Source organism: Anomaloglossus baeobatrachus, chromosome 9 (assembly GCF_048569485.1).
Source record: "Anomaloglossus baeobatrachus isolate aAnoBae1 chromosome 9, aAnoBae1.hap1, whole genome shotgun sequence".
NCBI lineage: Eukaryota > Metazoa > Chordata > Amphibia > Anura > Aromobatidae > Anomaloglossus > Anomaloglossus baeobatrachus.
The window spans coordinates 115,447,224-115,469,984 of NC_134361.1; the positions used below are offsets into that span (position 1 = coordinate 115,447,224).

At 47.3% G+C, this 22,761-nt stretch overlaps 1 protein-coding gene across 1 annotated transcript in view; it reads left to right on the forward strand.

The window, feature by feature from the left end:
* ALG13 (ALG13 UDP-N-acetylglucosaminyltransferase subunit) overlaps positions 1–22,761 on the forward strand; it is a 302,253-nt gene that overhangs the window by 227,444 nt on the left and 52,048 nt on the right. Inside the window, exons 22-24 of the mRNA XM_075324885.1 lie at positions 17,448–17,604; positions 21,474–21,600; positions 22,223–22,306. Coding sequence (XP_075181000.1) covers positions 17,448–17,604; positions 21,474–21,600; positions 22,223–22,306 — 368 coding nt within the window. The remainder of the gene's footprint in view (positions 1–17,447; positions 17,605–21,473; positions 21,601–22,222; positions 22,307–22,761) is intronic.

The window sequence follows — 22,761 nt, forward strand, 5'->3', positions numbered from 1 at the left end:
TGTTTTCCTGAGACTAAATCATCACCACACCCGTAGATGAATTCCCAGAGGGGGGTAATTTCCAAAATGTGGTCACTTGAGGGGGTTTCAGCTCTTCTGGCACTTAGGGGCTCTCTGCAAATTGAGTCTGCAAGCTATTCTAGGAAATTATGTTCTTTAAAGTGCTCCTTCTCTCCCAATCCCTGCTGTGTGGCCCAGCAGTACTGTACAGTCACATGTGGGATATTGCCACGTTCAGGAGAAATTGTGTAATATATTATGGGGCCTGTTTTATCAATTCCTCTTGTGCAAATTGTAAGTTTGGGGCTAAAATATTTTGGTAGTAGAAATTTAATTTTTTTCTTCGGCCAATAAAATACAATTGTGACACACCTTTGTTGTCAATACCATCATTGTACTCCTAGATTAGTTGATTTTGTAAAATTGATAGAGGTAAAATATATCTTTGTACCGTGCTAGCCAGTAGAGATAAAAAATTGTTTAAAAGAACTGAAGTCCTCAGTGGTTGATACCTTTTTAATGGCTAACTGAAAAGATGGTAATAATGGCAAGCTTTCGAGACTACTCAGGTCTCTTCTTCAGGCTCAATATTACCTGAAGAAGAGACCTGAGTAGTCTTGAAAGCTTGCTATTATTACCATCTTTTCAGTTAGCCATTAAAAGGTATCAACCACTGAGGACTTCAGTTCTTTTAAACAATTTGTAAAATTGAGACACATGCTAGGGGCTGTGCTTTCCTGGCAAGTCAGGGGCTCTGGAAATTTGATATGGCACCCCCTAAAACTATTCCAACTACATCTGCACTCCAATATGGTGCTCCTTCTTTTCTGATCTTTTTCATCGTGCCTCAAAAGTAGTTTTCGATCACATATGGGATGTTGGCGAACTTGGGAGAAATTGTGTAACCAATTGTATGGTCATTTTTCTCTTGTTACCCTTTATTTTGAAAACTTACAACTTTTGGGCCAAAACAAGATTTTAGTGGAACAAATTGTGTGCTGCAATTTCTCCGCTTACACTTGTGAAAGTGCAAAATTTGGGGCTAAATTAAAACTTTCATTTTTAATTCCACGTTCTTTTAGTGGAATTCCTTGAATGTGGTTTTGAATCCTGTGTGGGGCCTATATGACAGCTAATACCCAAAAGTGACACCAATCTAAAAACTGCTCCTCTCAAAGTCATTTCAAATGTAATGTGATATCTTCCCTAAAAAAACTTTTGGTTGGAAAACTTAGACATTACTGATTTTCAATTTTAACACTTCTAATATCCTGACAAAAAAAGGTGCTAATATAAAGTAGACATGTGGTAAATGTTATTTATTAACTATTTTGTGTGACAGAATTCTCTGGTTTACTGGCATAATAATTCAAAATTTGAAAATGGCTACATTAACATTTTCTCCGAATTTTTCTTTTTTTCACAAGTAAATGCAAAAAAATGTTTTAAATTTAACACTAACATGCAAGAAGTCACGAAAAAACAGTCTCACAATTGCTGTGATCCGTTGAAGCTTTCCAGAGTTATTACCTCATAAAATTGCACTGATGAGAATTTAAATCATTGGCCTGGTCAGGAAGGTGAAAATAAGCTGCATGGTGAAGGGATAAAAAGCTAGGAGTAACTTTTTGAGGCAGCGATTTTTATGCTTTCATGTCTTTTTGGTTATAAAAGCATTCTAAATGTTCAGCTTCTATATCAAATCTGTGAAATACTGGATCTGTAACTAGTGATGAGCAGACTCGCTGATACCCTGGATCGGCGGGTCCAACGGGGTTTAAAAAAAAAATGAAAACCTCTGCTGCGGGTCTAGAATTGATCCCGGATATCTGGCTGGATGCCAGTTCTCATATAAGCCAATGGCAACCAGAATCTGGTGCTTTAAATGGTAGTAGAAGGGATATTATTATTATTATTATTATTTATTATTATAGCGCCATTTATTCCATGGCGCTTTACAAGTGAAAGGATATACGTACAACAATCATTAACAGTACATAACAGACTGGTACAGGAGGAGAGAGGACCCTGCCCGCGAGGGCTTACAGTCTACAGGGAATGGGTGATGGTACAATAGGTGAGGACAGAGCTGGTTGCGCAGTGGTCTACTGGACTGAGGGCTGTTGTAGGTTGTAGGCTTGTTGGAAGAGGTGGGTCTTGAGGTTCCTCTTGAAGCTTTCCACGGTAGGGGAGAGTCTGATGTGCTGAGGTAGAGCGTTCCAGAGTATGGGGGATGCACGGGAGAAATCTTGTACGCGATTGTGGGAAGAGGAGATAAGGGAGGAGCAGAGAAGGAGATCTTGTGAGGATCTGAGGTTGCGTGCAGGTAGGTACCGGGAGACTAGGTCACAGATGTAGGGAGGAGACAGGTTGTGCATGGCTTTGTATGTCATGGTTAGTGTTTTGAACTGGAGTCGTTGGGTGATGGGAAGCCAGTGAAGGGATTGGCAGAGTGGCGAGGCTGGGGAGTAGCGAGGGGAGAGGTGGATTAAGCGGGCCGCAGAGTTTAGGATAGATTGGAGGGGTGCAAGAGTGTTGGAAGGGAGGCCAGAGAGCAGGAGGTTGCAGTAGTCGAGGCGGGAGATGATGAGGGCATGCACTAATGTTTTTGTTGATTCTTGGTTAAGGAAAGCACGGATCCGGGAGATGTTTTTGAGTTGTAATCGGCATGAGGTGAAGAGGGCTTGGATGTGTGGCTTGAAGGATAGAGCAGAGTCGAGGGTCACTCCAAGGCAACGAGCTTGTGAGACTGGGGAGAGTAAGCAACCATCGAGTTTGATGGAAAGGCTTGTTGGAGGAGATGAGTGAGGAGGAGGAAAGACAATGAATTCTGTTTTGTCCATGTTAAGTTTTAGGAATCGCACAGAGAAGAAGGATGAAATAGCAGACAGACATTGTGGGATTCTGGTTAGTAGAGAGGTAATGTCAGGTCCAGAGAGGTAGATCTGTGTGTCATCGGCATAGAGATGATACTGGAAGCCGTAGGACTCGATGAGCTGTCCCAGGCCGAAGGTGTAGATGGAGAACAGCAGGGGTCCAAGAACTGAGCCTTGGGGAACACCGACAGATAGGGGGCAAGATGAGGAAGTTGTGTGAGAATGGGAGACGCTGAAAGTTCGGTCGGTTAGGTATGAGGATATCCAAGATAGGGCCAAGTCTGTGATGCCCAGAGATGAGAGAATCTGTAGTAGGAGGGAATGGTCTACTGTGTCGAATGCAGAGGACAGGTCCAGGAGGAGGAGGACAGAGTAGTGTCGCTTGGCTTTGGCGGTTAGTAGGTCGTTAGTGACTTTAGTTAGGGCAGTTTCGGTGGAATGATGCGGTCGGAAGCCAGATTGTAGCTGGTCAAAGAGGGAGCAGGAGGAGAGGTATGAGGACAGTTCAAGATGGACATGCTGTTCCAGTAGTTTTGAGGCATAGGGGAGAAGGGATATGGGGCGATAGTTTGACACAGAGGATGGGTCAAGGGAGGGCTTTTTGAGGATGGGTGTAATAGAGGCATGTTTAAAGCATGAAGGGAATACACCACTTGTTAGTGATAGGTTGAAGAGATGGGTTAGGGCTGGGGTGAGGACTGGATATTGGGATTGGAGTAGGAGTGTTTTTACTTACTGATTCTCCCATGCAGCTCCAACACTACTTCCAGGGCTGCTCATTACCCTTCATACATATTCACTACTTCCCCAACCTACTGTCAGTCAGATGTGCCCCCACCCTGTGTGACAGCGTATCTGACTGCTTTCAATCAGATAAAAAAATAAAAAAAATCTCTGCCACACTCTGATGAAAATAAAGAAACCATTACCAGCCGTGTTCATTACAGCAGTATAAGCGAATTCCAATCCCAGATAACAAAAACCTTGAAAAAGGCTGTGTATAAGCCGAACTGTCTCTTATTTTTTGTTCCTTTTTCTGTATTTTGAATTCCAAAATTAAAGTGGATGTTTTGCTTATTTGCATCATTAGTGTGTCGGAGTTATCTTTTTTTTATTACTGTATTTTTCTCCTCAGCACCCTTAGCCAGTTAAGAAGACCTACTCGTTTAGGATGCTTTCAATCAGCGGCACTGGGGGTTCGTCTCTATTGTTATAAAAACAAAATAAATTAAAAAGTTGGCATAGGCTCCCCCATAATATGATACCCAGCACAGATAAAGCATACAGCTACAGGCTTCAGCCCCCAGCATTGGGCTTACCTTTACTATGTATCAAAATAAGAGAGACCGCATGCAGCTTTTTCTTTAATAAAAATATTTAAAACATTTATTAAACTACATGCGATGTCCCACCAATTTTGATACCCAGCCATGATAAAACAAAGTTGGGAGCTGATATTCTTAGGCTGGGGAGGCCCATGGCTATTGGGGACCCCCAGCCTAAAAAAGTCTGCACCAGCCCTGGATTGTCGCATCCATTAAATGTGGCAATCCCAGAACTTTACCAGGCTCATCCTGATTGCCCTGGTGGGTTAGCAGTTGGGGTAATAAGCGGTTAACAGCTCACAGCTGCCACTAAGCCCTAGATTAGTAATGGGAAGCGTCTGAGACCCCTCCACCATTACTAATCTGTAAGTGAAAAATACACAAACACTGAAAAATCCTTTATTTAAAATAAAATACAAAAAAATACACCCTACCTCACCCCTTTATTAACCCCCCAAAACACCCAGGTCTGATATAATCCACACTAGTGTCCTATGACTATTCCAGCTCTGCTATATCTGAAGTGACAGCGCACGGCCATTGAACATGACTTTTACAGTCTGGGTACGTCCATCATGATCCGTAACTCTTCTCTTTCCTCTTTAAATGATTTTTAAATTTATGTTGGTCATCTTTAGAACATTAATGTTCAATGCAAGAGAAGTGTTTCAAGAGCTCTATGTGCTGTGGTACATTGAGAAATTAGAAGCCAAATTGTCCAGAATGTTAAACCAAACCTAATTTTCAAAATGCATTTTAGCCAAAAAAAAACATGCATTTAAGTTTTAAACCTTTGCTTCAGATAATTTTTTTTCACAGTATGGTCAATTACAAAGGATCAAACCAGCAATAGATTATTAAAAACGTTGTATTCTATGGGGCAATGTTCACACTTTTTTCTTTTGATGCAAATTGGAATCTGTTTTTTCCCATACCAGCAAAAGTTGAGAGTTCAGAAATCTCATACACATTACTTTTTTTCCTGATTTTATTGGAAAATTGCAGCATTCTTGAAACCTACAGTATCTCAATTTTCAGTGTCTTTGCAAAGTTTTATTCACGCAATGTTTTTCGTGAACAAAACTAACTTTAGTAAACATATACTGTAGACAAAGCACACATGTAATCCGCACCCTAAAAAATGTTCTCTATCTTGCGCTAATCTCTATCCTCCTCCTTTATATGTAAAATAAAAACGATGAAAAGACGAGCGTTTTTTTAACGCAGCATTTTTTACTAATAAAAGGGCAGGTTTTTGTTGCAAGTGAACATAGCCTAACAGTTATAATAATCTTCAGTATAGCCCATTTCCCTTTAAATTAAATGGCTGTATGCCTATTATGTTTTAAGGTGCGTACTCTTTTGGACATGTATGTAGTAAAAAAAAAATGTATATAAGTATACTTATTTCTTTAAAAGGACAATTTTCTTTGTCGCTCCATTGGGAGACCCAGACAATTGGGTGTATAGCTTCTGCCTCCGGAGGCCACACAAAGTATTACACTTTAAAAAGTGTAACCCCTCCCCTCTGCCTATACACCCTCCGTGCACACATCCACTCATGAATTCTCAGAGTTATATCGGTTGGAAGAAAAGTGGGCCCCCACGGGGCCCCCGGCATGTTCCCTTCTCACCCCACTAAGTTGGCGGTGCTGTTAAGGTTGAGGTACCCATTGCGGGTACAAAGGCCGGAGCCTCATGCCGTCTCCTTCACCATCCGTTAGCGGCTCTGGGAGAAGTGGGATCCTGAGCGGTCATCCATCCACTGGGACCGTGCTCCCTCCGCAGCCCCTGTGGGAATCTGTCGGACAGGAGTTTATTTATCCTCAGGGACCGGGCCCTGCATCACTAAGGTACTCTGTATCCCCATGGGGGATGTGCATGGAGCGCCTTCATCCCGGACGCTGCAGCAGCTGCTTATTTGTGACGGCCGGCGGACTTCCGCGCCGACCGCGCCTGTTTGTCGGCCGCGGTCTTAAATTTAGTCCCCGGCTTCAATTGCGGCCTAGTAGCAAAACTCCCGCCCCCGGGCCTGTCTATCAGGGGTAAGGGCGGGACGGCCGGCCTGACGTCGGCTGTGAGGGCCGGAGCATCCTGTATGTTTCCTCCCCCCTCACTGATCACTGTGGGGACTCCAGATTCCCGCACTTTTTCTAACGCCGCCCACGGCTCCACTCCTCCCCTGAGAGCTCCGGCAGCCATTTCTTTGGCATTCTGCCTGTGGAGGATTTCCTGGAAAGAGCTCTGCAACGCTGGGAGACCTAAGGCAGGGAATCTGGAGGACACACACTCCGCTTTTTAGCGGTCGTTAAGCCACACCGGTCACCCGGTGCCGGAATAGATACTATATATATATTTATATATTTCTGTTCGGTCGGGCTGTATACCCTTCCCATATACCCTCAGTGATCACTCTCCTAGGAGACAACAGCATGTCGTCCACAAGGAGCAAGGGTGCCAAGGCACAGGGTTATTTCTTCATCGTTCCTTATGGGAGACCCAGACCATGGGTGTATAGCTTCTGCCTCCGGAGGACACACAAAGTACTACACTCAAACGTGTAGCTCCTCCCTCCTAGCATATACACCCCCTGGTAGCCAGTCCTAGCCAGTTTCAATGCTTTGTGTTCAGGAGGTCACACACACACATGCATTCTCTGATTTTTGATTTTTTGGATTTCAAAGATTTGGAAGAAAAGCGGGTCCAATCTGGACTCCCGGCATGTCCCTTCTCACCCCACTGTGTCGGCGGTGCTGTTAAGGTTGATTTTACAAGGCTGGAGCCTTCACATGCCGCGCTCCTTCACCATCCCCTGGGGCTCTGGCTTGAAGTGGGAGCCCTCACGGTTCTCACTGCTTTGCAGGAGACCGGTCTCCATCCGCAGCCCTGTTCAGGATTCTGCTGGACGGAGCGTTTAACCCCCCCCAGGGACATGGCCCTGCGTCTCAAAAGCTAAGTATTGAGACGTTTTTACCACAGAAAGTGGTCTTTCCAGGGGTCCCTTGTACTTTATTTATTGGGGGGAGTGTGTTTTATGACTGTGGTAACATTTCCGGCCTGTTCCCCAGTTTTCACTGGAGAACCGCGCCGATGGTGCCTGCACGCTGGCCGCATGTTTAAATCTAGGCCCCGGCTTCGCCTGAGGCCTAGTTTCGGTTTCACTGCCCCTGCATATTAGTTATGCAGAGGGACAGTGTGGCTCCGCCCAGCGGCTGTGCAGCACAGGGAACGGACACTCCTCACTGAGGAAAGATTCCCTCCCCTGTATACCTCATTTGCCCGCTCTCAGAGTAGGCCCCGCCCCCTCTCCTCGCTCCGGTCGCCATTTTCTCAGCGTTCTCAATGTCTGCATAGGCACAGAGATACCACATTGTGACAAATGGGGGCCTGGGCTGGGGGACTGGAGGGCACAGAAATGTATGTTAAACGGTCTGGCAAGCCACAACCTCCAGTTGTGCAGCTGCTTATATCCTCTGTTTATATACTCTGTTGGGGGTCATTCTGGAGATGCATTCCCTCACAGAGCCCCCACTTCTGCAGCATGTCTCACATCAGAGCAAGGCTGCAAGGCTGTTCTTAATATGCACTGCATGTAGACTCGTACTGCCTGTACTGAGCACATATACACAGTGGTCCCTCAGCCTGGAGGCTCATCAGTGGTCCCTCCAGCTGCTCCGGTGGTGCTGAGCATGCATTAGCCCCCTTCTCAGGGCGCTTCTGCTGCTACGGCTCGCTCAGCAAAGCTCTCAGAGGACTCTTCATCTGGTCTCAGTCCCCGTCCTCCTAAAATGGAGACGCAGGGTCCCCTGTCCTTCCCCGTCCCGCAGCTCTGATTCACGAGCTGACTCACTGGACGAGGAGGTTGTCTTTACTGGGGGCTCGGACGCTACTTAATGTACCATTGATCTGTCCAAGGGTGATGCAGATGCTAATGATTTGATTGCGTCCATTATATTTGTACTGGACCTCAGTCCGCCTGTATCAGGGGAGTATCCCCCTCTGGCAGAAAGGCATCAGTATACCTTAAAGAGAACAAGGAGTGTGTTCCTTAACCACTCCAGTTTTCAGCCCACTGAACCAAGTCCAGAGCCTGTCCTGACAGACGCTCCCACAGCGTGGTTCTGGTGACTGTTTCCTTCTTCCACCACAGGTGTTCAAGGAGTGGGCTCATTCACCAAGGGTGGTCCCTCCGGTGTCTAGTATTTCAGCCCGGATAGTTGTATCAGTGGCTGACGGCACCTCTCTAAGGATCCCACTGTACATTAATTCTGTACTGGACCTCAATCCGCCAGTTTACCTTGCCTAAGAGAACAAGGAGTGTGTTCCTTAACCACTCCAGTTTTCAGGCCACTGTGACCAAGCCCAGGGTCTGCTCTGGCAAACGCTTCCCAAAGCGTGGTTCTGATGGCAGTTTTCCCTTTCCACCAGAGGTGGTCAAGGAGTGGGCTCATTCACCAAAGGTGGTCCCTCCGGTGTTTAGCAGCCCGGACCGTTGTATCAGTGGCTGATGGCTCCTCACTTACGGCTTTGCTGTCCGCCAGGTTGTCCTTCTGGCCAAATCTGTATGGAGGCGGCAGGGGCCTCGTTTTCCCCAGCTCTTGCAGCAGTGCGGCTTTCAAAGCCATCTCTGCTTCTCTAGAGGAGATGCATTCCCTCACAGGGAATCTATGCCCGAAATGGTTGCCTTAACTTTCAGACTTCAGTCTTTTCATCCTATGCCATGTCTGCCATGCTGGAGACTCTCACCGCACTGCGGTGGCCTCGGCTAATTTCCTCGCTATCCGCAAGCTCCTGTGGCTTCGGAAGTGGAGGGCGGATGCTTCTAAAGAAGTTCCTTGCTGGGCTCCCTTTTGCTGGGACCAGACTATTTGGGAACAACTGGATGAAATCATTAAGGAAGCTCTTGGCGGGAAGAGTTCTTCCATGCAACAAACCTAAACCAGGAAACCTGTCCAGGGCAGGAATCAGTCGAGGTTTCGTTCTTTTCGTTCCTCCATCTGATCGTTCTCTAAGCCCTCGGCCTCGTCCACTGGCTCAGCCAAGGATCGTAAACCCAAATGGCGCACGAGAAGACCGCAGGAGATGCTGCCACTAAGTCAGCCTCCTCCTGGCTATCTGGCCACGCCAGCAACGTCCTTGGTCGGTGGCAGGCTCTCCCACTTTGGCGACGTATGGTTTTAACACGTCTCCGATCAGTGGGTGCGAGATACCATCTCCCACGGCTACAGGATAGAATTCTATCCAGCCCGCCAAACAGATTTTTTCTGCAACTACCCCCTGCTCCAAGGCCGCCGCCTTCTCACAGGCTGTGGCATTCTTGCAGGCCACTGGAGTAATTGTACCGGTTCCCGACTGGGAACGGTTCTGAGATTTCTGCTTAAATCTATTCCTGGTACCCGAAGAGGGCGATGCCTTCCGACCTGGATCTCAAGCTTCTCAAGCATGTTCAGGTGCGGCATTTTCGCATGGAGTCTCTGCGATCAATCAATGACCCAAGGAGATTCCCTAGCATCCATCGACATCAGAGATGCCTATCTGCATGTGCCAATCGCAGTTTCACACCAGCGTTGGCTACGTTTTGCAATCAGAATGGTCCAATTCGTGGCTCTTCCCTTGGGGTTAGCCACGGCCCCTCGAGTATTCTCAAGGTCGGGGCAGCTGTGATTGCGGTCCTGCACCTCTAGGGGTTGGCAGTGATCCTTTTGTCCTGGACAGCCTTCTAGTCTGGGCTTCATCCAGTGCAAACTGTTAGCGGAGTGCCTCGCTCACTCTCGCCACTCTAACCAATTCGGGTGGTTTGTCATTCTGTCCAAGCCCACTCTGACTTCGACCCAGAAGTTCATATTCCCAGGGACGCAATTCGAGACTCTGTCGGCACTTGTGAAGCTGCCCTTAGTCAAACAGCAGTCCCTCTGCTGGCGGTCGACGTCGTTCCATCAGGCACCTAATACAGGTGCTGGATCAGATGGTGGTGTCAATGAAAGCGATTCCCTTGCCCAGTTCCATCTGCGTCCTCTGCGGCTGGATATTTTCCGCTGTTGAAACAAGCGGACTTCCTCCTTCCACGGGGTGGTGGCTTCGCCACAGACCAGGGGCTCGTTTCAGTGGTGGCTTCGGCCCCTCTGTCTCAGGGACGCCCCTTCCTGGCTCCGTCCCGGGTGATCCTCACCAAGATGCTAGTCTATCCGGCTGGGGAGCAGTATATCTCCACCATGGAGCGCAGGGCACTTGGACTCTGTCCGAATTAGCCCTCTGGATCAACGTGCTGGAAATCAGAGCTGTGTTTCTAGCTCTCTAAGCCTTTCGCCATCTGTTGGCGGCCAGGCACATTCGAGTCCAGTCAGACAACGCTACAGCGTTTGCCTACATCAACCTCCAGGGCGGGACACTCAGCCGCCTGGCAATGTTGGAGGTTCATCGCATTCTTCAGTGGACGGAGGACTCCTAGTCCACCATATCCGCAGCCCACATCCCAGACGTGGAAAACTGGGAGGCAGATTGTCTCAGACGTCAAACCGTGGCTCCAAGATCCTCAGGTTTTTGCGGCAGACGCACTGGTTCAAGTTTGGTCCCAGCTTCGTCTGTCTTACGTGTTTCACTCTCTAGTTCTTGCCCAGAGTCCTGCGCAAGATCAGAAAGGAGGGCCGTCGGGTCATTCTCATTACTTCAGACTGACCCAGGCAAGCTTGGTACCCTGACCTGCTCCGTCTGTCCGTAGAGATGCCATAGCATCTCCCGGACTGTCCAGACCTTCTCTCATGAGGTCCGTCTTTCCGCCAGAACCTGCGGCTCTCAGATTGACGGCGTGGCTTTTGAGTCCTGGATCTTGACGACTTCTGGTATCCCTCCTGAAGTCATCTCCACTATGACTCGAGCTCGGAAGTATCCTTTGGCCTTTTTGGCCTTGCCGACCCTCCTGTCCCTTCTACAGTCCGGTCTGCAGCTAGGACTATCCCTCAATTCCCTTAAGGGACAGGTCTCGGCTCTGTCAGTGTTGTGCCAGCGGCGTATCGCCCGGCTGGTCCAGGTGCGCTCCTTCATGCAAGGCGCATCTCACATCATTCCGCCTTACCGGCGGACTTTGGAGCCCTGGGACCTTAATTCGGACCTCATGGCTTCCGGAAACCCCCCTTTGAGCATCTTAGGGAGGTTTCTTTGTTTAGTCTTTCACAGAAAGTGGTCTTTCTAGTGGCCATAACTTCCCTCAAGAGAGTCTCTGTTTTGGCTGCACTCTCTTCGGAGTCCTCCCTTCATCAAGACAAGGTGGTTCTCCGTCCGACTCCGGACTTTCTCCCTAAGGTGGTTGCTGCTTCCACCTTAACTGGGGCATTTTCCCTGCCTTCCTTTTGTCCGGCTCCTGTTCATCACTTTGAAAGGGAGTTGCATACTCTGGATCTGGTGCGGGCGCTCCGGATCTATGTGTTTCGCACCGCTGTTCTTAGGCGGTGCACCTCTCCTTTGTGCTGACCGCTGGTCAGCGTAAGGGCCTCTCGGCATTTAAACCGACCCTGGCTCGTTGGTTTAGGTCGGCCATTTCCGATACCTACCAGTGTACTCAAGTGCCTCTCCCGCCGGGGATCAAGGCACACTTGACCAGAGCTGTCGGTCCCTCTTAGGCTTTCAGGCCCAGGCTACGGCTCAGCAGGTCTGTCAGACTGCCACTTGGACTAGTCTGCATACCTTTTCGAAGCACTACCAAGTGCATGCTCTTGCTTCGGCAGATGCGAACTTGGGCAGACGCACCCTTCAGGCGGCTGTCGCCCATTTGTGAAGTTAGGTTTCGCCTACTTCTCAGTTTTTCTGTTTATTCCCACCCATGGACTGCTTTAGAACGTCCCATGGTCTGGGTCTCCCATAAGGAACGATGAAGAAAAAGAGAATTTTGTTACTTACCGTAAATTCTTTTTCTTATAGTTCCGACATGGGAGACCCAGCACCCTCCCTGTTGCCTGTTGGCAGGTTTCTTGTTCCGCGTGTTTTCACCGGCTGTTGTTGTAGACAGAGGTTCCGGTTGTTCCGGGATTTGCTCTGTCTCTACTTGTGGGTGGATGTCCTCCTTCAGCTTTTGCACTAAACTGGCTAGGACTGGCTACCAGGGGGTGTATATGCTAGGAGGGAGGAGCTACACGTTTGAGTGTAGTACTTTGTGTGTCCTCCGGATGCAGAAGCTATACACCCATGGTCTGGGTCTCCCATGTCGAAACTATAAGAAAAAGAATTTACGGTAAGTAACAAAATTCTCTTTTTTGCGACCTGTACCTCTTGTGCGGCTAAGTTACCTGCGGGTTCCACCTACCCTCACTGTGAGCAATGCTCAACCCCTGTTTTGCTTCCTCAACCTGAGCCTCGGTCACTAGTGGGCCCATCGGCTCAGGTAGAACCCCTTGCTCCCCCTGTCCAGGCGGCAGGGACAGAGTTTGCAGTTTTTGCTGAAAAACTCTGAGTCACTCTCACAATCCATGGCTCAGTCTATGGACAAATGGTCTGCCAAGCTGCTTGAAGCTTTGCAGTCCAGACCGGTCCTTACACAAGCCCCGGGCCCTGTTGGATCTTCACCTCCAGGCCCCTCTCTGTCCGCACCGCAGCACGTTCCCAGGGGGGGCCCTAGGTCTCACGTGGAGGACTCCGGCCCGGACCACAGTCCCAGACCGGCTAAGCGGGCCCGCTGGGAATCTTCCCCGACTTCTTCACGCTGCTCGGGTTCCCAGCGTGAGGACTCTCTGGAGGACGAGGCGGACGTCGCAGCTCAGGGCTCTGACACGGACGTTGCTCTCAATCTTGATACACCTGAAGGGGACGCCATAGTAAATGACCTTATCTCGTCCATCAACCAGGTGTTAGATATCTCTCCCCCGCCGCCACCGGTAGAGGAGTCGACTTCTCAGCAGGAGAAACCCCAGTTTCGGTTCCCTAAACGTACACGGAGTGCATTTTTCGATCACTCTAACTTCAGAGATGCTGTCCAGAAGCCCAGAGCGGTTCCGGACAAGCGCTTTACTAAGCGCCTTACTGACACACGTTACCCCTTCCCCTCTGACGTGGTTAAGGGTTGGGCTCAATGTCCCAAGGTGGATCCCCCAGTCTCTAGATTGGCGGCTAGATCTGTGGTATCGGTTGCAGATGGATCATCGCTAAAGGATGCCACTGACAGGCAGATAGAGCTCCTGGTAAAATCCATCTATGAAGCCACGGGCGCGTCTTTTGCCCCGGCCTTTGCAGCCGTGTGGGCACTACAAGCTATCTCAGCTTGTCTGGCTGAGATTAATGCGGTCACACGTAATTCTGCTCCGCAGGTTGCGTCTTTGACTTCTCATGCGTCAGCTTTTTCTTCCTACGCCATGAACGCAGTTTTAGACTCTGCTAGCCGTACAGCGGTGGCATCCGCTAACTCTGTGGCAGTCCGCAGGGCCATGTGGCTGCGCGAATGGAAGGCAGACTCGGCTTCCAAGAGGTTCTTAACCGGTTTGCCGTTTGCTGGCGACCGCTTGTTTGGTGAACGATTGGATGAGATTATTAAGGAATCCAAGGGAAAGGACTCCTCCTTACCCCAGTCCAAACCAAAGAGACCTCAGCAACGGAAAATACAATCGAGGTTTCGGTCCTTTCGTCCCTCCGCCAAGCCCCAATCCTCTTCGTCCAGCAGGCCGGAGAAAGGCCAGAGGAACTCCTATGCGTGGCGGTCCAAGTCACGCCCCCAAAAGGCCGCAGGAGGCACTGCTTCCAAGGCGGCCTCCTCATGACTCTCGGCATCCCCGAACCGCATCCTCGGTCGGTGGCAGGCTCTCCCGCTTTTGCGACGCCTGGTGGCCACATGTTCAAGACCGATGGGTGAGAGACATTCTGTCTCTCGGTTACAGGATAGAGTTCAGCTCTCGTCCCCCGACTCGTTTCTTCAGAACATCTCCGCCCCCCGAGCGAGCCGATGCACTTTTTCAGGCGGTGAACGCTCTGAAGACAGAAGGAGTTGTGATCCCTGTTACCCTCCAGGAACATGGTCGCGGCTTTTACTCCAACTTGTTTGTGGTGCCAAGGAAGGACGGCTCGTTCCGTCCCGTTCTGGACCTCAAACTGCTCAACAGACATGTGAGCACCAGACGGTTTCGGATGGAGTCTCTCCGCTCTGTCATCGCTTCGATGTCACAAGGAGACTTCCTAGCATCGATCGACATCAAGGATGCTTATCTCCATGTGCCGATCGCACCCGAACATCAACGCTTTTTGCGTTTCGCCATCGGGGACGAACACATTCAGTTCGTGGCATTGCCTTTCGGCCTGGCGACAGCCCCACGGGTGTTCACCAAGGTCATGGCATCTGTTGTGGCGGTCCTACACTCTCAGGGCCACTCGGTGATTCCCTACTTAGACGATCTTCTGGTCAGGGCACCCTCTCAGATGGCGTGTCAAAACAGCCTTTCCGTCGCTCTGGCGACTCTCCAGCAGTTCGGGTGGATCATCAACTTCCCAAAATCCAAGTTGACACCGACCCAATCACTGACGTACCTTGGGATGGAGTTTCATACTCAGTCAGCAGTAGTCATGCTACCGCTGGATAAGCAGCTTTCGCTGCAGGCAGGGGTGCAATCTCTTCTTCGGGGTCAGTCACACCCCTTGAGGCGCCTCATGCACTTCCTGGGGAAGATGGTGGCAGTGATGGAGGCAGTGCCCTTCGCGCAATTCCATCTGCGGCCACTCCAGTGGGACATTCTCCGCAAATGGGACAGGAGGTCGACTTCACTCGACAGGAACGTCTCTCTTTCCCTTGCAACCAAGACGTCACTTCAGTGGTGGCTCCTTCCCAACTCTCTATCGCAGGGAAAATCCTTCCTATCCACCTGGGCTGTGGTCACGACGGACGCGAGCCTGTCAGGGTGGGGGGCGGTTTTTCTCCACCACAGGGCTCAGGGAACCTGGACTCCGATAGTCATCCCTTCGGATCAATATTCTGGAGATAAGGGCAGTGTATCTAGCCCTATTGGCCTTTCATCGGTGGCTGGAGGGCAGGCAGATCCGGATCCAGTCGGACAACGCCACTGCCGTCGCATACATCAACCACCAAGGCGGCACTCGCAGTCGTCAAGCCTTCCAGGAAGTCCGACGAATTCTGCAGTGGGTGGAAGCCACAGCTTCCACCATCTCCTCAGTTCACATCCCGGGCGTAGAAAACTGGGAAGCAGATTTTCTCAGCCGACAGGGCATGGACGCGGGGGAATGGTCTCTTCACCCAGACGTGTTTCGAGAGATCTGTCGCCGCTGGGGAACGCCGGACGTCGATCTCATGGCGTCACGGCACAACAACAAAGTCCCGGCATTCATGGCCCGGTCTCAAGATCACAGAGCTCTGGCGGCGGACGCATTAGTTCAGGATTGGTCGCAGTTTCGACTGCCCTATGTATTTCCTCCTCTGGCGATGCTGCCCAGAGTGCTGCGCAAGATCAGGTCCGACTGTCGTCGCGCCATTCTCGTCGCCCCAGATTGGCCGAGGCGGTCGTGGTACCCGGATCTGTGGCATCTCACGGTGGGTCAACCGTGGGCGCTCCCAGACCGCCCAGACTTGCTGTCTCAAGGGCCGTTTTTCCATCTGAATTCTGCGGCCCTCAACCTGACTGTGTGGCAATTGAGTCCTGGCTCCTAGCGTCCTCAGGGTTATCTCAAGATGTCATTGCCACTATGAGACAGGCCAGGAAACCAACGTCCGCCAAGATCTATCACAGCTCTTGGAGGATCTTCTTATCCTGGTGCTCTGATAAGGGTTTTTCTCCCTGGCCCTTTGCCTTACCCACTTTTCTTTCATTCCTTCAATCCGGAATGGACAAGGGTTTGTCTCTCGGCTCTCTCAAGGGACAAGTATCGGCGCTATCCGTATTATTTCAAAAGCGTCTAGCCAGGCTTCCGCAGGTCCGCACGTTCCTGCAGGGAGTTTGCCACATAGTCCCACCTTACAAGCGTCCGCTGGAACCCTGGGATCTTAACAGGGTGCTAACGGCTCTTCAGAAACCACCTTTCGAGCCGCTGCGGGATGTCTCTTTATCACGTCTTTCGCAGAACGTGGCATTTCTAGTGGCAGTTACATCGCTCCGTAGAGTGTCGGAGCTGGCAGCGCTGTCATGCAAAGCCCCCTTCTTGGTTTTTCACCAGGATAAGGTGGTTCTGCGTCCGGTCCCGGAATTTCTCCCTAAGGTGGTATCCCCTTTTCATCTCAATCAGGATATCTCCTTACCTTCATTTTGCCCTCATCCAGTTCACCAATGTGAAAAGGATTTGCACTCGTTAGATCTGGTGAGAGCTCTCCGGCTCTACGTGTCTCGCACGGCGCCCCTGCGCCGTTCAGATGCGCTCTTTGTCCTTGTCGCTGGCCAGCGTAAGGGTTCGCAGGCTTCCAAGTCAACCTTGGCTCGGTGGATCAAGGAACCGATTCTTGAAGCCTACCGTTCTTCTGGGCTTCTGCTTCCTTTGGGGCTGAAAGCCCATTCTACCAGAGCCGTGGGTGCGTCCTGGGCATTGCGGCACCGGGCTACGGCTCAGCAGGTGTGTCAGGCAGCTACCTGGTCTAGTCTGCACACTTTCACGAAACACTATCAGGTGCATACCTATGCTTCGGCAGACGCCAGTCTAGGTAGGCGAGTCCTTCAGGCGGCGGTTGCCCACCTGTAAGAGGGGGTCGCTTTCGGCTCTTTTTATCGAGGTATTCTTTTACCCACCCAGGGACTGCTTTTGGACGTCCCAATTGTCTGGGTCTCCCAATGGAGCGACAAAGAAGAAGGGAATTTTGTTTACTTACCGTAAATTCCTTTTCTTCTAGCTCCTATTGGGAGACCCAGCACCCGCCCCTGTTCCCTTCGGGCTGTTTGTTCTTTTGTGTACACATGTTGTTCATGTTGAATTGTTCTTTTGGTTCATGGTTTTCAGTTCTCCGAACATCCTTCGGATTGAATTTACCTTAGACCAATTTATAAGTTTCCTCCTTCCTGCTTTTGCACCAAAACTGAGGAGCCCGTGATGCACGGGAGGGTGTATAGGCAGAGGGGAGGGGTTACACTTTTTAAAGTGTAATACTTTGTGTGGCCTCCGGAGGCAGAAGCTATACACCCAATTGTCTGGGTCTCCCAATAGGAGCTAGAAGAAAAGGAATTTACGGTAAGTAAACAAAATTCCCTTCTTTTTTTATTTTTTTAAATCAAATTTTCCGAATATTTACAGTTTTCTTGTAGAACACAACTTCTTTACAATTCTCTATGCTATTTAATAGGTCCTACACACGGAGCAGAAGGCAGATGCCTTGTGTAAATAAAGAATGTCAATTTGGGTTTATGTCAGACAGAGATGAGGAGCAACGAGGGTTAGAAGAAACAATAACTTATTACGAAATTGAGGAAGCTGATGAGACTCCTTTTTCTCCATTATCTGTAAGTATCTCCTTCCATTCCTGAGGATGATTCAAGTGTCTAAATACAAAACTTAACCTGGGCTATCCTAAAACAAAGGCAGGTAATTTCCTATGCAGCAATGTAGAAGACACCAGTGTAGTATTATCGGATATAATCCATTTTAGCCCAATCACCATATCTGCAGCCTGGCTATTAGATTTGTAGCATCCATAAAGCTTTGGATACATTAGTACAGGATCCATAATACCTTTAAATAAACTGATATCTTGACAACCTATGCAAAAATAGTTAAAAAAAAGATTTTCAGCTATTTATTTGTAACCTGGTGACTTTCCTGAAGTGAGGATCACTTTGAAATGCACTGAAACAAAACTCCTTTCATACACATTAAACATCTGGCTATCTCCTCATTGTCAAGCAGCACAGAGACAACCACATCGTTCTTAGTGTTCTCCAGATGGCCACCTTACCGGAATAGGCAGGGAAACCTGTTATGGAGATGGTGCAGGTCCCACAAGTGATGTATTAGACTCTTTTTACACTCTTATGGCAAGTGAGAATGCGCCTTTTGACCACTCCCCAATGTAAGACATGGTATACCTTGCGTCAAGTCCCTATGTAGTGATTGGGCTCTGAAACTGAGCCTGCATAATGCCCTACATATGCCAGCCTTGTTACTACTGGCTTACTCCATTCACTGTTTAACCATTTAAATGGTCAATCACAGACAGCAGCCTTTAAAGGGAATCTGTCACCACTTTGACCACTTTTAAACTGTTAATATCGGCATACAGGTTTTAAAATTCAGAAAAAAGCCATACCTGTATGTCTCATATCGGATGCATTGTTGTTGAAATATCATCATTTTATCACTTTATGTAAATGACTGTTTCAGGCTATGGGGCAGGGGGCTGCCTGGAAGACAACTCCAACTCCAGTGATTATTTTAAATAAATGGGGCGTTACCAGTGTGATGACGGCTCTCTGCAGAGTTGGGTGTGATTATCACCAGTGGCATACCACCAATAGAGGCAGGCCACGCAACTGCTATGGGGCCTGTGAGCGGGGGGGCCCGGCTGCTCGCCCATGATCGTACTTTCAAATGAATCGGCATCATAGATGCCAATACAGTTGAAAGCAATGATGAGACGGAGTGTGGCGCTCCCTTTCATCGTCTTGCTGTGTCTATGCTCTCACACTCAGCCCAGCAGTGATGTCACTACTGTGCTCCACTGTTGAGATGTTCAGAGTACAGACACAGCTGGCGAGCGAGGAGAGGTGAGTATGTATTCAGTACACGGTGGGGGTGCATAATGCTATGTGGGGTTGTATAATACTATATGTGGCTGCGTAATGCTGTGTGGGGGAATATGGGGAGTGTACTATGGTACATGGAGGACTATAGGGTGCATTAGACGTTATGGAGGACTATGTGGGGCCCATTCTGTATGGAGGACTATATGGAATCATTATACTATATGGAAGGCTTAATGGGGCCATTATAATTGTTAGAGAGCTATGAGGGAGCCTTTATATTTTATCGAGTTATGAGGGCCATTATACTGTGTGCAAGCATATATACAGTTTGAAGGTTTGTGTGGGGTCCGTCATACTGTGCGGAGAGCTGTGTGAGGGCCATTATACTATTTGGAGGGATTAATACACAATAAATCCAGATTTTCATTTTATCTGATATTTTATGCTAACTCCTCAAGCTATTAGTTTCAAAAAAGAGAGAGAATGGAGTAATTACACATATTGTGAATGCAAAAATATAATTTATTCAAGACACCAAACAGAATTATAGACAGACATTTAACATGAATTTAAAAGGATGCAGTGTTACAGTGTGCTTAAATACACTATGATGCGGAGGTTTTGCACATGCTGTTATTGTTGTTATACAAAAAGAGTAAAATCATGTGATAAATGCTGATGTTAATGCAGGGTATAGTCACAGTTTTTACACATTTCATTTGCCGTAGGATAATTCTTTAGGTCTTTACAATGTTAATCACTCATATTAGATCCATACGTTTTGTTGACATATTTGTACCTTAATTGCAATCCTTATGGTTAACATAGCCTGCCTGGTGAATGTATGAATTATATGCTTTCTATGGACTATTGTCCAGAAAATTATACAGTCACTATATGGCCGAGTGCCAATATATCCCTTTTGGGGCGGACTATTCACCAGAAGCAGTGCTACATTAAATTAGTCAGATCTATAGCACAAACTGATCATGCTTAGCAGCTAAATATGATATATACCATTTTATCTCAAATGCTGCTTGGATAAGGTGAGCTGTTCACAAAGGGAGTTGTTGAATATACACCATTGCGTTTATACATATCCGTCCTCTGAATGGTGGAACATTCCTAATTCAGAATTTAACTGCAGAGCACAAGGAACACATTTATATGCCCATAAACAGTCAGGTGCACCTGTCCCATACAACAGACATCCTCTGCAGGTTATATGCATAGATCAGTATGCCAGTTAGGTATACATTAGCAGGGATGCAATGAGGAAAGACTGACCGTGCACTAATGGGGGCTGGTAAACACAAGCCCATAAAATCACATCAGCATTGCAAAATAGTTTTTACCCATATAAGCGTTGGTGATACAGAAGTGCTTCCACCTCCACCCCTATGTACATTTCGCCTACGCTTCCTCAGGGGGCTATTTGGAGGCATTGTAGGGGCCATTTTACAATGTGGAGGGCTGTTTGGGGTCACAGTTGGGGATCGTACGGTGTTGGGGTTACCATTCATTGCCAGGGTAGTTGAAGGGGGGAACAGTAGGATCATCATATTGTGCGTGTGGAGGGTACTGTGGAAGAATTTACTGTGGCGGTGTCATACAGAGTTTGTGGGGTACTTTTGTTGTACTCACACTTTATGGCTGCAATGAAAGGGGAATCTAGGGGCTTCAGTAGGAGTAAAAATTACTTGGTAAAATTGTGAAATATGCTCTTTTGTGATAGTCAAATATTTTTTTTTTGGGGGGGAAGGGCAAGGGAGCAATAGAAATTCTGCTATGGGGGCCCCATGATTTCTATGTTCCCCATCACTGACACTTCTGCAGGTGCCGCTGAGCTTCAGCTTGCAGGCAGACAGTGTTGCAATGAAGCAGAGCTCAGAGAACTGCAAAACATGTTTGCAGGAAGTCAAATTTCATTTCTCCTGTTCTGTCAGTTACTTGTCTCACACTGGTAATGCCCTTTTATTTAAAATCTCTGGAGGTAGAGTCATATTCCAGGCAGCACCCGCCCCATAGCCTGGAAGAGCTCATTTACATAGTGATAAAATATTATTTAGCCACAACAAGGCATCTGATATGAGACATACAGGTATGGATTTTTTCAGCATTCTATAACCTGTATCCCCATATTAAGTTTAAAAAGGTCAAAGTGGTGACAGATTCCCTTTTAAATGTTGCAATTTCTGGGCACTTACTGAAAGCCCGCATTGCTGCTTATACCTTGAGTGAAGCCCAGCCTGTGACTAGGTTTCATAAAGAATGGCTTTTTCACTATATAATGATCACAGGTTTAGGGACTAAACAAAAAAATTATTTTTTCTATCCACACTTGTAAAAAAAATCTTAATCTGTCAAATATAATTGGCATGGCAGAGAGTGAAACGTCATAAATGGGTTTTTTTTTACCACTTAAAAGCAAAAAAATAACCCCACAAGTTTAGCGTCAGTTATTTATCTTGCTGCCAGGTCATGAGCATAAAATGAAAATTGGTCATTGGGAATGGCTTAATTTTTTTTACAGTACAGTATTTTCAACAATGTGCCATTGTATTGAACTGTAACTACATATGTAGGTTCACTATATCTAATTGGGGTTTAAAATGTTTGTATTTTCCTAGAATCCAGGAAGTCCAATGGTTCCTGCTCCAGCTTTTTGGGTAGCAAGGAGCAGCCCTGGTCCTATTGGCCCTGTCAAGCAGAATTTAAATTCCTCAGAAGAAGATATTGATGAGCCAAGTGATAATGGTAAAGCTTGTGTTATCTTTATTTTTTTCTCTACTGGTTATACAGTATGTGCCAACAAAAACATCTGTATTATAATCTGCATTGTTTTACTTATGAGTTAAACCATTTATAATGGCCTTAAATAGGATGAGATCACTATAATGGGTATTTTCATATCCTTTAGGCTCAACACTGATGACTTTGTGGCTTTTGTCTGGACTCCTGTATTTTTTTTATTTATTTTGGAAAACTAATATTACAATGAAGTTGAAGGCTACACAATATGATTGTTCAATGGAAATATCAAATCTAGTCCCACAAGAGGATTCAAAGGATTCAATCCAAAGGGAAATTTGCTTGGTTTGGGCTTCATAAACCAGGCTTAAACTTAAGCTTGCTGGACTACAAACGTCTTGATAATTTGTGTGCATCTTGGTTGTCCGTGCATCACAAACTGAAATCTATGCCTGCTATTGGCTTATATAGATTTGCACTATATTTTGGACCAGTTACTTAGTGTAAGCTTTTTTACAAGCATGCTGGGAAGTGGCTTTTCTAAACCACTCTTAGAAAAATAATAAGAGTTTGTAAACAACTAAATAGTTACTCTTGATTTGCACTTTTTTATTTTTTATGTCTTAAGTCTTCGGGGTCCTCCTATATTTTCCTTTTAAAACGTTAGACAAAGCTTATGTAGTGAAAATCAATACTAAAAGCAATTTGAAGAGTAAGAAAAAAACTAAACAAAAAAGCACACTGAAATATATCTTGTAGAAAAATGGCTTTCCCCACTTACCACACTATGCTTTGCCTCCCTTTTTTCCCTAATCCTGAGCTGATTATTCATTCTGAACTCTGCTAAAATCAGTACTCCAGAGAAGCAAGGTTAGTTGCTTAAAGGGGTTTTACCACAATCGTTCTCTTTTAAAGTTGATTTTAAGCAATAGATCTTACAGTAATATATACAATTGGATATATTTAAAAAATAAATGTTCCTATGCAGAGATAATCTTATATACAGTATGTGTCTCTGCTATGTGCTGTGTAATGGCCATGTCTGACCATACAGGGACATGGTCTGATCATACCACAGCTCCTGGGGAAGAGAGGAAGTAGTAAAGTATACAGATATTACAGCATGGGATTGCAAATAATTCTTTCTATTAGGTAAAATATATTTTT